The sequence below is a fragment of the Rhincodon typus genome, chromosome 2, assembly GCF_021869965.1.
Source record: "Rhincodon typus isolate 14 chromosome 2, sRhiTyp1.1, whole genome shotgun sequence".
Taxonomy (NCBI): Eukaryota; Metazoa; Chordata; class Chondrichthyes; order Orectolobiformes; family Rhincodontidae; genus Rhincodon; species Rhincodon typus.
Window position 1 is genome coordinate 86,095,945 of NC_063333.1, and position 16,630 is coordinate 86,112,574.

At 40.7% G+C, this 16,630-nt stretch overlaps 1 protein-coding gene across 1 annotated transcript in view; it reads left to right on the forward strand.

Annotated features, from left to right (window-relative positions):
- dgkb (diacylglycerol kinase, beta) overlaps positions 1 to 16,630 on the forward strand; it is a 677,591-nt gene that overhangs the window by 45,006 nt on the left and 615,955 nt on the right. Inside the window, exon 3 of the mRNA XM_048611787.1 lies at positions 15,700 to 15,776. Coding sequence (XP_048467744.1) covers positions 15,700 to 15,776 — 77 coding nt within the window. The remainder of the gene's footprint in view (positions 1 to 15,699; positions 15,777 to 16,630) is intronic.

The window sequence follows — 16,630 nt, forward strand, 5'->3', positions numbered from 1 at the left end:
TTCAGGGGCCAATAATCCTGCTCATAATTCACATGATTGTATGTATAATGGCTACAGTACTAAAAGTTTATGCTCCAGAATTTGCTGCTTCCCTAGCCAAGCTGTTCCAACAGAGTAACAACACTGACGTCTATGCAGCAGGATGGAGAACTGTCCAGCTGCATCCTGTACACAAAGCAAAGGACAAATTCAACCCGGCCAATTACCAGGTCTACTCTCAATTGTCAGTAAAGTGATGGAAGGTGTCATCCACAGTGCTATGAGCAGCACCTGCTCAGTGACGCCCAGTTTTGGTTCCGCCAGGGCCACTCCGCTCCTGACCTCATTACAACCTTGGTTCAAACATGGACAAAAGAGCTGAATTCCAGAGATGAGGTGAGATTGGGAGCCCTTAGAAGCAAAGCCACATTTGACCGAGTGTGGCATCAAGGAGCCCAAGCAAAATTGGAATCAATGAGAAGCAAGGGACAAATTCTCCACTGGTTGGAGTCATACCTGGTGTACAGGGAAATAGTTGTGATTATTGGAAGTCAGTGATCTCATCTCCAAAACATTTCTGCAGGGGTCTGTTCGGTAGTTTCCTAGGTCCAACTATCTTCAGCTGTTTCATTAATGACCTTCCCTTCATCACAAGGTCAGAAATGGGGATGTTTGCCGATGATTGCACAATGTTCAGCACCATTCACAACTCCTCCGATACTGAAGCAGTCCATGATCAAGTACAACAAGATCTGGACAATATCCAGCTTTGGCCTGAAAAGTGAACAGTTAACGTTCAGGCCACACAAATGCCAAGCAATAACCATCTCCAGTAAAAGACAACCTAACTAATGCCCCTTGACATTCAATGGTGCTCCCCCACTATTGACATCCTTGGCATTACCGTTGACCAGAAACTCAACTTGACTCACCATATGAAGACAGTGGCTACAAGAGCAGGTCAGAGGCTCTGAGTATTGTGGCAAGTTGCTCATGTCTGACTCCTCAAAGCCTGGCCACTATCTACAAGGCACAAGTTTGGCGTATGGTGGAATACTCCCCACTTGCCTGGATGGGTGCAGCTCCAACAATACTCAAGATATTTGTCATCATCCAGGAAAAAACAGCCCACTTAATTGGCATCACTCCCTCTATCATTGATGCACAATAGCAGCAGTGTGTATTATCGATAAGGTATACTGCACAAACCTATCAAAAATAACACCTTCCAGACCTATGACCACTTCCATCTAGAAGGAAAAGGGTTGCAGATGCATAGGGACGCCACCACCTTCAACTTCCCCTCCAAGCCACTCACCATTTTGACTTGGAGATACATTGTCGTCCTTTGTCACTGGGTTAAAATATTAGAATTCCCTCTCGAAGGGCATTGTGGGTCTACGTACAGCACATGGACTGTAGCAGTTCAAGAAGATAGCTCACCACCACCTTTTCAAAGTCAACTAGAGACAGGTTAAAAATACTAGCCAGACAGTTACACTTCCATGAGTGAATAAAAAAAACAAATTCACACTAATGGAGGAGCTGCTGGTGGCTGTCAATGGAGATTCTATGACTGATCTGATAGTCTCAGTACGGTCACAGGCTGTGACCAGCAGCAGGGCCTGAAGCTATTGGAGCTTATGGTAACCTCAAACCTGAACATACTTGTATTGCACTCTATTCCCATTAAGCACTCATGATTTACAGACTGTAGGTGGTGTCATGATACAACTTCCTCCCGACAATCCTTGGTGCCTTCCCTGTGACCCCACCATTCTATCAGGTATTTGCCAATTGTATTGATGAAGTAGCTACTTGAGAACATTGAGTGAAAGATCATCAAGGATGATGATAATGAAGCATTGTCACTCAATCTCACACTTGCAGCTGCCAGCTCTGTATCTGATGCTGGATGTACTTTGGAGCAGAGAATAGAACCAGAATGATCATATACTGAGTCACAGGAAGCAATTGCCTTGTAAATGTCTATCATCGATTAGTCACTGGTGAGGTGCCGGAAGCCTGGAGTTTGGCTAATGTGGTGCCATGATTTAAGAAAGGCTGTCAGGAAAAACCAGGGATTGACAGACCCGTGAGCCTTAAGTAAGTGGAGGATAAATTGTTTGAGGGAATTCTGAGGGACAGGACAGTTGGAAAAGCAAGGATTGATTAGGGATAGTCAACATGGCTTTGTGCATGGGAAATGGTGTTTCACTAACTTGACTTCCTCAAATAAGTCGCAATGAAGATTGAAGGCAGAGTGGTAGATATTGTCTATATGGACTTTGGGCAAAGCATTTGACAAGTTCTGCATGGTGGTTTGGTTAGTAAGGTTAGATCACATGTGATCTGGGGGGAGTTAGCCAATTGGATACCAAATTCACTTGAAGTTAGGGGACAGAGGGTGGTGGTAGAAGGTTACTTTTCATACTGGAGGCCTGTGACCATTGGTGTGCCTCAAGGCTATGTGCTGGGTCCACTACTTTTTGTCACTTATATAAGTGATTTGGGTGTGAATATAGGAGGCATGGTTAATAAGTTTGCAGGTGGTGTACTGAATAGTGAATAATGTTATCTGGGAGTACAACAGGACCTTGGTCAGATGGGCGAGTGGGCACAGGAGTGGCGGATGGAATTTAGTTTAGACAAATATGAATTTTTGCCTTTGCTAAGGCAAATCAGGGCAGGACTTATATAGTTAATGATAGGGCCCTGGGGAGTATTTCCAAACAAAGAGACCTTGGCGTGCAAATGCCGAGTTCCTTGAAAATGGAGTCGCAAGTAGATAGGGCAGTGAAGAAGGCATTTGACATGCTTGCCTTTATTGGTCAGTGCATTGAGTATAGTAGTTGGGATGTCATGTTGCGGCTCTACAGGACATTGGTGAGGCCACTTTTGGATTACTGCATTGCTTTTCTATAGGGAGGATGTTGTTAAACTTGAAAGGTTGCAGAAAAGATTTACAAGGATGTTGCCCGGACTCGTGGGTTTGATGTACAGGGAGAAGCTGTATAGGCTGGGACATTTCTTCCCCTGGAGCATCAGAGGCTGACTGGTGACCTTTTCGAGGTTTATAAAATCATGAGGGGCAATGGATCGGGTGAATTGCCAAGATCTTTTTCCCAGGATAGTGGGGTCCAAAACTAGAAGGCATAGGTTTATGGTGAGAGGCGAAAGATATACAAGGAGGGTAAGGGGAACATTTTCATACAGAGGGTGATATGTATGTATAGAATGAGCTGCCTGAGGAGGTGTTGGAGGTAGGTACAGTTACAGCATTTAAAAGGCATTTGGATGGATACATGAATAGGAAAGGCTTAAAGGGATATGGGCCAAATGCTGGCAAATGGGAGTAGGTTCATTTAGGATACCTGATTTAGACAGAAGTGTCTGTTTGATGCTGTATAGCTCTATGGCTCTATATAAACAGCAAAAGTGTGGTAGGAGTAGGACCAAAATGTATATTTATGCTTGAAAGTGTGGGACATAGTTGAAGTAGTAAGTTAATATTTCGCATTGATTTTCACCGAGAAAGGAGATCTTTCTGAAAGAAGTGGTACTTCAGACACTTAAAAGGGCTTAAAGTGAATAAGGAAGTGGTACTGGATAGACTGACTACTTCAAAGTTGCTAAGGCACCAGGAACAGATGAGACACAGAGGTTACTGAAGGAAATGAGTTTGGTGATTGCAGAGACAGTGGCTTTAATTTTCAAGTCTTCCTGTTACTTAAGTGGTGCCAGAGGACTGGAGAATTGCAAATAGTACAGCCTTTTTCAAAAAAACGCTCAACATTTTTAGAACCCAGTATAAATAAGCCCAGCAACTACTGGCCGATCAGTTTACTCTCCGTGGTACGGAAGCGTTTTAGAAGTTGTAATTTGGGAACAAATTAAATGGGCAGACGTGGGTTAATTTAATAAATGCTTGAATGGATTTGATGAGATCAGCCATGTGTAACAGTCTTGCTGGGGGTTTATGTGAGGTAAATGAGAAAGGTTGAGACCAATTGCTGAATTGGGAGTAATGATAGTGATGTGGTATACATGGCCCTCCAGCAGCGATTTCACATACGGCTGGAAAAGAAACTTATGAACAAAGTTAGAGCTCATGGAATTAAAAGTGACAGTGACATGTAGATGCACAAGCTGGTGAGTGATAGGATACAGAGTAAAGATTTATAGTGGTGCTCCCAAGGGAGTGGTATTCAGATTTATGCTCTTCCTGATTATAGATCAATGATCTAGACCTTGATATAAAGGGCACTAATTCAAATTGTGCAGACAATACAACACATGCATGTATCATAAACTGAGGATAATGCAGAACTTCAAAAGAACTTAGACAATTTGGTAGGTCATAGATCGTAGATCATAGAATCCGGACAGTGGGGAAACAGGCCCTTCGGCTCAACAAGTCCACTCCGACCCTCAGGGCATCCCACCCAGACCCATCCCTCTATAAACCCACCTAATCTACACATCCCTGAACACTACGGGCAATTTAGCATGGCCAATCCACCTAACCTGCACATCTTTGGACTGTGGGAGGAAAGCGGAGCACCTGGAGGAGACCCATGCAAACTCCACACAGACAGTTCAGAAAAGATTTCTGAATAAACTTGAGATCTAAGCTCCGTGCTCCTGCCACATTCAGCCCTGAATACTGGTGGACACTAAAAGAAATGTCAGGAGGAGGCTGCACAAATATTGCCATCCTCCAAGAGGGAGGGGCCCAGCTTATCAGTGAAGAAGGCAACGCTGAAACGTTAGCATCTTCTTCAACCAGAAATCCTGAGTTAATGATCCATTTTGGCCTCCTCCAGAGGTTCCCGGCATCAGAGATACCAGTCTTCAGCCAGTTTAATTTATTGCGTGTGATATCAAGTAACAGCTGAAGGTGCTAGATACTACTAAGGCTATGGAGTCTGACAACATTCTGGCAATAGTATTTGAAACTTGTGGTCCAGAAATAGCTGTGTTCCTAGCTAAGCTCTTTCAATGGAATAATGCCACAGGCATCTACCTTGCAATATGGAAAATTGCCAGTGTACGTTCTTTCCACAAATAGAACAAATTCAATCTGACTAGCTGCCACCTTCAGTCTACTCTCAATCATCAGTTAAATGGTGAAACATGTCTCAACAATGCTGTCAAGTGGCACTTACTTGACAATAACATGCTCACAGATACTCAGTTTGGGTTCTGCCATTCAGCTGTTGACCTTGTGATATCTCTGGACCAAACGTGGACAAAAGAGCTAAACACAAAAAGGGAAGTGAGAATGACTGCTCCTGACATCAAGACAGCATTTCACCAAATGTAGTATCAAGAAGCCCAAGCAAAATTGAAGACAATGGGAATTAGAAGGAAAACTCTCCATAGGTTGGAAGATGTTTGTGGTTACCGGAGTCCAACCATATTAGTCTCAGGACATCTCTACGGGAGTTTCTCAGGGAAGTGTTCTGAACCCAACCATTTTCAGATGCTTAGTCAATGACCTTCTTTCCATTATAAGATCGTTGGTAGTTGCATGATATCAGTATAATTTACAACTCCTCTATGTTGAAGCAGCCTATGTTCATATACAATAACACCTCGACAACATTCAACCTTGAGCTGATAAGTGACGACATTTACAAATGTCAGGTAGTGATCATTTTTAGCTAGACAGAATTTAACCATCTGCCCTCAAAGTTAAGTGAATAATACCTCAGTATCAACATCCTAGGGGTAACTATTAACCAGAACCTAACTAGACCAGTGATTAAAAATACTGTGACTACAAAAGCAAGTTGGGGAATTCTGAGGTGAACAACTTAACGCCTAATTCCCAAAACCTGCTGATAGTCTTCAAGGTAAATGTCAGGAATGTGATGAAATACTTCCCACTTTTCTGGATGAGTGTAGCTCCAGCAGAACTCATGCTTGACATGATCTAGGACAAAGCAGCCTGCTTGATTGGCACAATTTCCACCACCTTTACCCTTCAGTCCCTTCACCTCCAACTCAAGGCCAAGTGTACCATTTACAAGATGCATTGCAGTTACACACATAGCTGCTCCAATTGCATCTTCCAAAAGCATGTTCCTTATCACCTAGAAGGGTAAAGGCATCATAAATATGGGAATGCCATAGGACCACAGCAGTTTAATAAGGAAGATCACTTTTGAAAATTAGGGATGGGAAATAAATGCTGATCTTGGCAGCAATGCTTACATCCCGTGCAAGTGTTTTGGAAAATAAAACTCACCTCTACTGGCTCCATCCCCGCCTCTTCGACCTGTTTGTTTCCTCTCCACCTATCCTCTCCTCTATCCCTCTTCTATCCGCCTCCCACTCTCTCCCTATTTATTTCAAAACCCCCTTCCCCTCCCCCTTTTCTGATGAAGGGTCTAGGCCCGAAACGTCAGCCTCTCTGCTCCTATGATGCTGCTTGGCCTGCTGTGTTCATCCAGCCCTGCACCTTGTTGACACAAATTATTTGTTTTTTTTTCCATTATTGTTTTGAGAATATATTTTTTCCTATTACTGAGTGCTCCATCTAGTTCAGAGGAGAATTTCTGTTGGGCAATACAGAGATTTTAGTTCTATGGGACATTGAAACTCAAGGACATAAGATGTAAAAGCAGGAGTAAGTTCTGTGGCCCAGTGAGACTGCTTCATCATTCAGTAAGATCCTGGCTAAACCTCTAAGCCAACTTCACTTTTCAACTCTAATCCCATATTTCCTACTTCCTTGAGATATAGAACGGACTGCCAATGAAATGTAGGTACTGTCTTGGTTAGGAGCAAATAATTGTCTTGCATTTGGAATAGATTTTTTTTCTCCAACTTTAGTTTATGCTACACATTGGTTCATTTCACTGATATATGTGGCTGAATTTTTAGAGTTTCTACCATGTGCCCATTTCCTAAAAACATACTTTTCATGTGTTTGATGGGAACCATGTCAAGAGGCATTACTTTCAGTTTTAAAAAATGTAAAGTAAGATTTAGTCAGTATTAAGCCTATACTGTCCCTGTCCTTAGAGTGTTTGATGGGGACAGTATCAAAGGACCTTTACTTTCCGTTTACTTTTAGTTTAAAAGAGGAGAAGTACATTTCATGTACATAGTTTGATAAACATGAAACTGGAGAGTAGCATTTAATGTCTGAATGGATGTAATAAGAACATAGTTATAAGCTATCAATATATTGAGAAATTTGGTCAAATCCAAATATTTGGATGTCAAAATCTCATTAAAACTTCCAGTACCTGGATACATATGAGGGCCGAACACAAGGCTATTGCTTGGACATTCATTGCCCAGCAATAATGCACATCAGCATGGTAAATCAAGGTTTGTTAGTGCCTTTTACCATCAGGACTCTGTGATCTGACATCATCAGAACATAGCTCCTTCCACACATTCTTGCTAAGGAGTATTAAAGTATCAGAACATGGAGCCATAGAGTCATACAGCACGGAAATAGACCCCTCAGTCCAACCAGTCCATGATGATCATATTCCCAAACTAAACTACTCCCGCCTGCCTGCGCTTGACCCATATCCCTCCAAACATTACTTATTCATGAACTTATTCAAATGTCGCTTTAAATGTTGTAACTGTACCTGCAACCACTACTTCTGGAAGTTCATTCTGCACACGAGCCACTGTTTGTGTTTAAAAAAGTTGCCCTTCATGTTTTTTTTCAAACCTTTCTCCTCTCACGTTAAAAATATGCCCCCTAGTCTTGAAACCTCCCAACCATTGGAAAAGATGCCTGCCATTCGCCTTATCTATACACCACATGACTTTATAAACCTCTATGAGGTCACACCTCAAACTCCTACGCTCCAGTGAAAAAAGTCCCATTCTATCCAGCCTCTCCTTGTAACTCAAACCCTCCATTTCTGGAAACATCCTGGTAAATCTTTTTCTGAACATTCTCCAGCTTAATAATATCCTTCCTATAACTGACAGTAAACTATTTTCTCTACACCTATCTACACATGCGCACACACATGGTTGCAAACACACACAGACACATGCGCACTTGCATCTACATCCATTTACTATTCAACATACTTATACGTTCTCTTCACCTTGGAGGGGAACTCGCAGGTGATGGTGACCATGTGTCTGCTGCCATTGTCCTTCGAGATGGAAATGATCATGCATTTGGAAGATGCTGTGTGTGGAGCCTTGTTGCAATTCTACAGTGCATCTTGCAGTTGGTACACACTGCGCTAGAGTGTCACTTGTAGAGGGAATGAATGGCACCACATCCATAAACAAGCAAACAGGCTCCTTTGGCTTGGATGGTGTCAAATGTCCTGAACTTCATTAGATCTGCAGTCATCCATGCAAATGGGGAGTTGTCCATCACACTCCTCCTTTTCGATGGTAGTGGGCCTTTTGGAAGTCAGGATGTGAACTAATTGCAACAGAATTCCCATACTCTAACCTGCTTTTATAACTATATATTTATATGGCTAGTCCAGTACAGTTTCTGGTCAATGGTAACTCCCCCCACCCCCCACCCTGGACATCGATAGTGGTAGATTCAGTGATGGTAATGCTAATGTTAGATTCTCTCTTGTTGGTGATGGTCACTGCCAGGTACTTGAGTGACATGAATGTTATTTGTCACTTGTCAGCCCAACCTGGTTATCATGTGGATCTTGATGCATTAGGATATTGACATCTTCGGTATTTGGGGAGTTGTGAATAGTGCTGAATGTTGTGCACACATCAGCAAACATCCCCACTTCTGACCTTGTGCTGGAGGGAAGGTCATTTAGATAGCTGAAGATGGTTGGACCAAGACAGAGTTTGGGCCTCTGCTTTTTGATGAAGGATGAAATTCATTGTTTATTGTAATAAAAGTCCACGTCTCCCATGTTTCTGTCTGTGCAACTGAACTGAAGTGTTCTGACAGTTCTTTCCATAAATTGGACTTGGAAATGTGATTTATTTGGTTTATGGAAACAGATGGTGTCTATGAACTCTTATGCAACAAATTGTGTGGGACCAATACTTAAGTGAAAATGAATGAAATCTGTGCATTTGTCTTTAGTTTTGCATTGTGGAAACAATTTTCCTACTCTGTCCAGATTCCTCGTGATTTTAAATATCTCCATCAAATCTCCTCTAAACTTTCTCCAAGGAAAAGTCCAAGTTGTCCTCACTTCTCCAGTCTACCTTCCTAACAGAAGGTCCCTCCCTAGAACCATTTTGTGCAGTCTCACCAATGCCTTCACATCCTTTCTGAGGTGTGGCACCAAGAACTGAATGCAATGCACCAGCTGAGGTCTGACAATTGAGGTCTCATACAGTTGCTGTTCCTGTAAGGGAGTGGGGCTGAGGACATGCAAATGTGGCTGTCCTCTGCTATTTAGCTTCTGCTCCCTTTTTTTTGTGCTGGCTTGCCCTGCAAGATGCAGGTTAGTGGGTTTGCCATGCAATATGTTTGTTTGGCTGAAGGAGCTGTCGAAGCTGAAAAGTTGACACTGTGCATAAATTGTGAAATGTGGGTGTGTGCTTGGAAATGTATTCAGCGTGTGGAACGATGAGATATAAATGTTAGGTGTGAGTCATGTTTGATAGAAAAGTGTAAGTAGCTGAGTGATGGAAATGCAGTGAATTGACAGGGGGTTGACGCAGTTGGTGGGATGTGGCATTTCAAGATGCATTCAGGTGACCTTGATCACCTGTGTGAGGCTACTCAATATCTTGCTGCACTGTGTTGAGATCCTTGGAACTTGGCTGCTGACTGTGAAACATCTGTCATCACTGCCTTTTGGCTGTCTGTCTCCGCCATCCATCGAGATGGGACATCTGTATCCCTCTTCACCATGACACTGCAGCAGCCAAAAATATTTGAGCCTATGCTTTCCCATCTTATATCATTCCTCAGTATTCCTAAGAATAATTCATTTTTTGCATCACTTTCTGTCCCTGTTCTTGCTGTAATGCACCTCCAGTTTGAGGTGTGAACTCTCTTTAAGCAGTGAAGTAGGTAATGCTTAGAAATTAAAATGTTGGCACACTTGTTGATTTCGTGCAGCAAATGTAAAGTGTGGTTAGTGTTGGCTGGATCTGGAAATCATTTATATTGGGCTGGCAGCACAAAATTGGGGGTAATCCAATTCAGCTCCTGTTGTGTTTTATTCATTTTGTCACCGTTCACTGTGCATCTTAATTACATGAATATCACATTTTAATAAAAATATGGGCTCAATTTAATGTTGTGACACATTAAATCCGGAGTATTTGTTTATGACTAAGTTATTTATACTGGAAGAAATTAATCTCATGATTAAAAAAATTGTAAATATTTTGGCACATGATGATGATAATCATCAGATCATATTCAGATAGATGATTACATCCAAGATTCCATTTTACACCCACCCCTTACAATATTGGCTTCTGAATGTTATGGTTTATAAAGAGGAAAATAACTAAGTAAACTTGTTTGGGTCAGTACTTCAAATTAAGAAAAGCCTTATTGTTGCATGCAGTCCTGCAAAATACCAACAAGAGCTGCTGGGAAATCTTGAGGCACAACTTACTGTGAATCTAAATTGACCATCATGTCATCACGGTGGTATTCTTATTTTTGAAATTTTCCGGTTTCCCCCTTCTTCCCTTCAACAGAAATGAAGAAGTGATAGATTTCCACTTTTCACCAATGTACTGATGACTGATTTTCTGTGTGCACATATTGATATTTAAATTTTGTGCATTGTAAGCATTTCCATTACACATTAGCATTATTTCCTAAATCATGATTGCTCAGTCACACTTGATACTTTGGTAAGATGTCAAGATTTCTGTGTATCCTGTAAGGATATTGTTTAAGAACCCAGAGGGGAAGGGCAAAAAATGTTGCAGCACACGTTGCTACAAGAATTTTAACTGAGCTGACCACGGATATTTCAATATCTTTTAGTTGCCTGGGTAAATCTGCTGGAACTCTAAATATAGTCCAGCTGGAGCCTCATGTTGCAATACAGAAAGGCTTGCTATTTCCTGCAGTTAATGAGGGTGATTATGAAGAAGATTGAGTGAGATTGAGCCGTTAGCCACATTAACCCTGTAACTGCATCGCTACCCTCTGTCTTTTGTATCAAAAACTATTGCACCATTGATGTCTCATAACAACAATGGTTTATATTTATGAAGGTTAATTTATATAGTGCCTTCATCATAACAAAATGTCCCAAGACACATCTCAGGAGCATTTTCAACAAAACTACAACACTGAACTATGTGAGATGTTACTTGGATTGAGGAAAAGCTTGGGCAAAGAGATGCATTTTAAGGACCATAAAGGATGAAATGAGTTAGAGAGGCAAAGTCGTCCAAGGAGAGTATTCTAGCGATTGAGTAGTTAAAAGTATGGTCACCATTGATGGAGATATTAAATTTGAGGATGTGTAATGTTGTGACATTGCGATGCCAACCACTGCCAGCTTGTGGTTGGATGATTTTCTGCCACCATCCTCTTTCCTTGACTAGGGCTAAGGACCAACTTGGTTAACAGCGATAGTGGGAAAAACACTAGTGGGCCTTAATGAAAAGGAGGTTTTTGTATTTAAGTAAGGAGTAGTATGACAGCAATTGAATATGATGTTATATTAGGAGGTTAAATATTGCTCCAAAGTCTGTAAGGAGACTTGAAGATAACAGATCTAGTCCTCTTTGAGATCCTAACATGTTTGTGTTTCTCCGTACAAGTTCATAAAACATAATCAGATTAGGTACAGCTTAATGCAGCCATCTCAGCCTGTTACGTGCTGCAAATTTACAGCTTTCCTCTTGTACGATAGGGATTTTTTATTTTACTCATGAAAGTCTGATGTCTGCTTGTTTCTCCAGGCAGTGATGTCCCATGGTTGAGATAATTTACTCCAAAACACAACCAACCTCCGTCAGCTCTCATTGATATTAGTTTTACTTGGATTTCTTGATGTCATACTTGCCATGCAAATGCCACTTCTGTGTTAAGAAGTCACTCTAGCCTCACCTCTGAGGTACAGCTCTTTTGCCCATAATTGGACTAAGGCTGTAATGAAGTCAGGAGCTAAGTGGTCTTGATGGAACCTTTTCTATCACTTTTCTGATTATTGAGAGTAGGCTGATTCAACAGCAATTGACTGGATTCGATTTATCCTGCTTTTTCACACAGGATGTAGCTGGCCAATTTTCCACATTGTTGGGTAGATGTGAGTGTTGTAGTTATATTTGAATAGCTTGGTTGGGAGTGCACTTAGTTCTGGGACACAAGTTTTTAGTACTATTTTGGAATGAGTCAGCTGTCCATAACACATTCAGTATACAGTGTCTTCGGCATTTTTTTTAGATGCCATGTGTAGTAAATTGATTTGTTTGAAGATTGACTGATGGTAGGGACCTCGGTAAGAGGTTGATTATCCATTCAGTACTCCTGACTGAAGATGAATATAAATAATTTACCTTGCACTGATATATTGGGCTTCCCCACTGTTGATGATGGGGATATTTGTGGAACAAACCTCCTCCATCTCCTGTTAGTTGTTTAATTGTCTGCCACGATTCACAACTGGATGTTGTTTACGCTATTTGCATGCACATAGTCCTAGGCTACAGTTTCACCAAGTTGATAACACATTAGTAAGTTGAACATTGCTATAAAGACGCTAAGAAAAGTCTTTGAGAATTTATAATGTTTTTCCTTGACATCATCAGATTGGGCGGACCTTACTGGAGTCTTCAACTTTAACACTTTCTGAACCATTACCTTATACGACACCAAGGCAAGAATTATAGCAGCACTGGTTGGAAGCAAGAGATAATAGAGTTTGGAACAGGTGGGACAGTGAAAGGCTATATAAAAACAAAATGAGAATTTTTAAATCATGAAATTGCTTGACTAGGAGCCAAAGTAGGTCAGTGAGGCAATAGGGGAAAGGGATTTGCTGCAAGGTAAGACACAGGCAGCAGAAAATTTTAGATTATGTCAATTTTACACAGGATAGAATATGGGAGGCCAACCCAGACTGCACTGGAATAGTTGAGTCCAGAGGAAACAAAAGCTCCAGGAGCAGATCAGTTGGGATGGAGGTGAATTTGGGTCAGAGTTACTGAAGTGGAAAAAGGTTATCTTAGTGTTGTCATGAGTCCAAGGTAGCAAGCTCAACTTGAATTCCAAGGCTGTGAACAGAGGACTTAATCTCAGTATATTAGCCAGAGAAGGGGATGGCATCAGCAGTGTTATGACTGAGTTAGGAATGGTGAACTGACACCTCTCTTCACACCACTCCTGAGTGAGCTACAATGCAGTTTGAGTTTATAGGCGGTCATTATTACCAATTCAATAAATGTATACTTCACTGTCAGTTGCTTGGTGGAAGATTCAGACAGCCACATTCCTTAAGTTAACAAGTAAAGAAGGACTTTTACTCATAAATTTTCACTCACCTCAAAGACAGTGAAATTATAAACAAAAGCCTCAACATATACAAATATTTCCAGCTTCAATTAGGGCAAAAGCAACAAACATGTTTCCTATAAGCATGCACATAAAAGTATACTCTGTTTCATATCACATCTGAAAATTTGGTCAACTAACAAGTCAGGAAAGAGCATCGCTGATGGGTTGTTCAGAGGTGTGCTACCAGCTTTAGGGCCATTTTTCATGCATTATCTGCTGCTGATGGAGTTTCTTACTCAGGCAGTTGTGCTATAGTTGGGATTGGATCAGTCTGTTATTCTTTTGAATACAGTAAGGTTGATTTAGAATTGTCCCGTAAGAACTCTTGCGTTGCAGCAATGAAATCTTCAGATGGGCCTTCAAATGAACAGCTTAGCCTTGAGAGATCTTTCAAAGAAAGCAAGAAGAAATAGGATAATTCTGTTTTCTCTCCGTCTTTATTATTTCAAAACCCAGCACCTTTTTTTGCATCTTAAAACTTGGGTTACATGAACTTTGTCTTGGCAAACTCAGTCTTGCAACATCCAATTTGTGTTCTTCACAAGTGCAACATCTCAGCTATTGTCAGCCAGTCTCCTTTTACTTTGACAAAAACAGAAATTGCTGGAAAAGCTCAGCAGGTCTGGTTGCATCTGTGGAGAGAAATCAGAATTAATATTTCAGGTCAAATGACCCTTCCTCAAAACTGTTCTAAGTAATTCTTCTTTGAAGTGTTCTTCTGAAAAATTCCAGCTATATCTAGCTGAGGATATAATAGCTTAATATTTTCAGTGACACTTCTCCTTAACAGGTCCTGACAGCATCTGTGGACAGAAATGAGTTAATGTTTTGGGTCCAATGACCCTTCCTCAGAACTCTGGGAATGGAGTTTGAAATGGGACTGGAAAACACAGCTTCAGTATGCCCAATATTTATTTAGAAAAAAATTCTACTCATTCAGCATTAGATTTTGGGTAAACAATCTAATATTTCAGCAATGGTGGAGTTGAGAAAGCTGGCAATGAGGTAGAATGGGATGCTGTAATTGTACATATGAAACCTAATATTGATATTGGATGATGTTAATCGGGTGTAGCATGTAGATGATAAAAAGTGGGGAGCAGAGTAACTCCTTAGGATATGCCATTGATGGAGGAGCAGAAAGAAAAGACATTGCAGTGATTCTCTGGCTACTACTAAATAGCCAGGAATAAAACCAGGTGAGGGCAGTCCCAACCAGCTGAACCATAGTGGAGAGACTTTGGTGGTGTGGTAAACAGTATCAAAACCTGCAGATAGGCTAAGATCGACAATGGGGAAGGGTTCATCTTTGTCACAGTCACGTAGGATGATGTGATTGGATCTTCCTCTGGAGAGATCTGTCTTTTTTTTCCCCCTTTGTTCATGGTTTGTGGGTATCGCAGGCAAGACCAACATTTATTGCCTATCTCTGAAAGCCTGTGTTGAGATAATGGTGAGTCATCCCCTTGAACCAGCGGAGTCCTTGTCACACAGGCATGTCATTAGGGAGGGAGTTCCAAGATTTAACTCTGGGACAATAAAGATGTAGCAATGTATTCCAACATGTTAGAACAGCAGGCCAGTTTAGAGTTGAACTTGGTGACTGGGTCTGAATATCACACATTTCTGTGTAATTTCTGAAAGCAACAATGCTGCCAGTTGAACACAAACCATGCACAGAGTTGAGACAGCCTCTGGCCAAGGAAAACTAGAGATTACAAACTAACAAATACTTTCTAATCAAAACCTTGTGGTTTAAGTTGGTCATAAATATCGTTTTTGCGTGTAATCTTTGGACTATTTCATTAATTTCACGATACTATTTCCTCTACAGATAACATTTCAATATTGTTTAGATAAATTCCGTAAATCCTTCTTAGTTAACATTTTAATTCTTCTTCAGCTCACTTATACTACATAGCTCTCACTATACATATCTTCCCCCAACACCACTGTTCTCTGATAACATCTTTGTAAATTCTAATGCAAAACAAAAGTTTCCCTCATGTGATTCCATGAACTTATGCATTTCTTTTCCATCCTCCATGTTCTGATTGAGAACATCTGAGTTCTTTTTCACGTAGTTTCATTCTTCTTCTAAGTGACTTGCTTATTTATTGGAGATTCAGTATTGCACAAATATGCCAGAACTTCTGATCTGCAGACAACTCACAATCATTGTTCTGTGAAAATTCCATTCTGCCTTACTTGGGACAAATTACTAAAACCTAAAACCATTTTGTCTTTTCTTTTAGACTCCACAAAGAAACTTAAAGATGTTCTGGAAGAATTCCATGGATCTGGTGTACTCGTGAAATATAACCCAGAGCAGGTATTTTAGATTCCATTTCATCTTAATGTTGAACATTTTAAGAGAAACATCATAGACTCATGTTCTGTCTTCCCATTTCCATCGAGAATTAAATATTAGAACACTGAGAGGAAATAATCACATGCATTCTAGTTTCTTTTATGTCTCAGGATGTAGGTAATGTATCATTTTCCCATCCATAATTGCAAGTGCTTTTATGTTTGACTTTATACAACTAATTAACTGTTTGGACACTTTAGATGGTATTCAGTCAACTGTTCTGTCTGGAACTGATTCAACATATAGGCCAGTCTGAGTAGGTATGACAGGTTCACTTCTCTAAAAGGTATTAGTGATCACGTTGGGTTTTTGCTCCAAGTCATCAGTTTTCATGGTCATTTTCTCCGGTGCTGGATTGTAAATTATGAGATTTATTGACATGTATTTTGCAACTTGAAGTAAAGATGACACTATATCTTATGTCTCTGTCACTTAGCACACTTACTGTTAATTGGAGTCATTTTTTTTATTGACTGTTCTTTCCACAGAATCTTGACTGCATCATTGATTCTGACATTCATGCTTGTCGGTGTCCTTGTCATGCCTTATTAATGGATTTTTTTATGAAATGTCTATTCAGAAAAGTAGATGCAGGCACCATATGGATATATCAGTGCTTTTGCAGTATAAATATGTCTTCAGTCTATACTCAATCTGTCAGTCAATAGCATGGTAAACATTCAGTACCACGTTACCCCTCAATTAAAAAGTAGCTGTAGTCAAGATGCCAAGCAATACAATGACAGAATCTTGCTGCGTTTCAATTTGGTTGACTAATATTGATCAGAATAATTATAGCTCATGTCGTTTCAAAG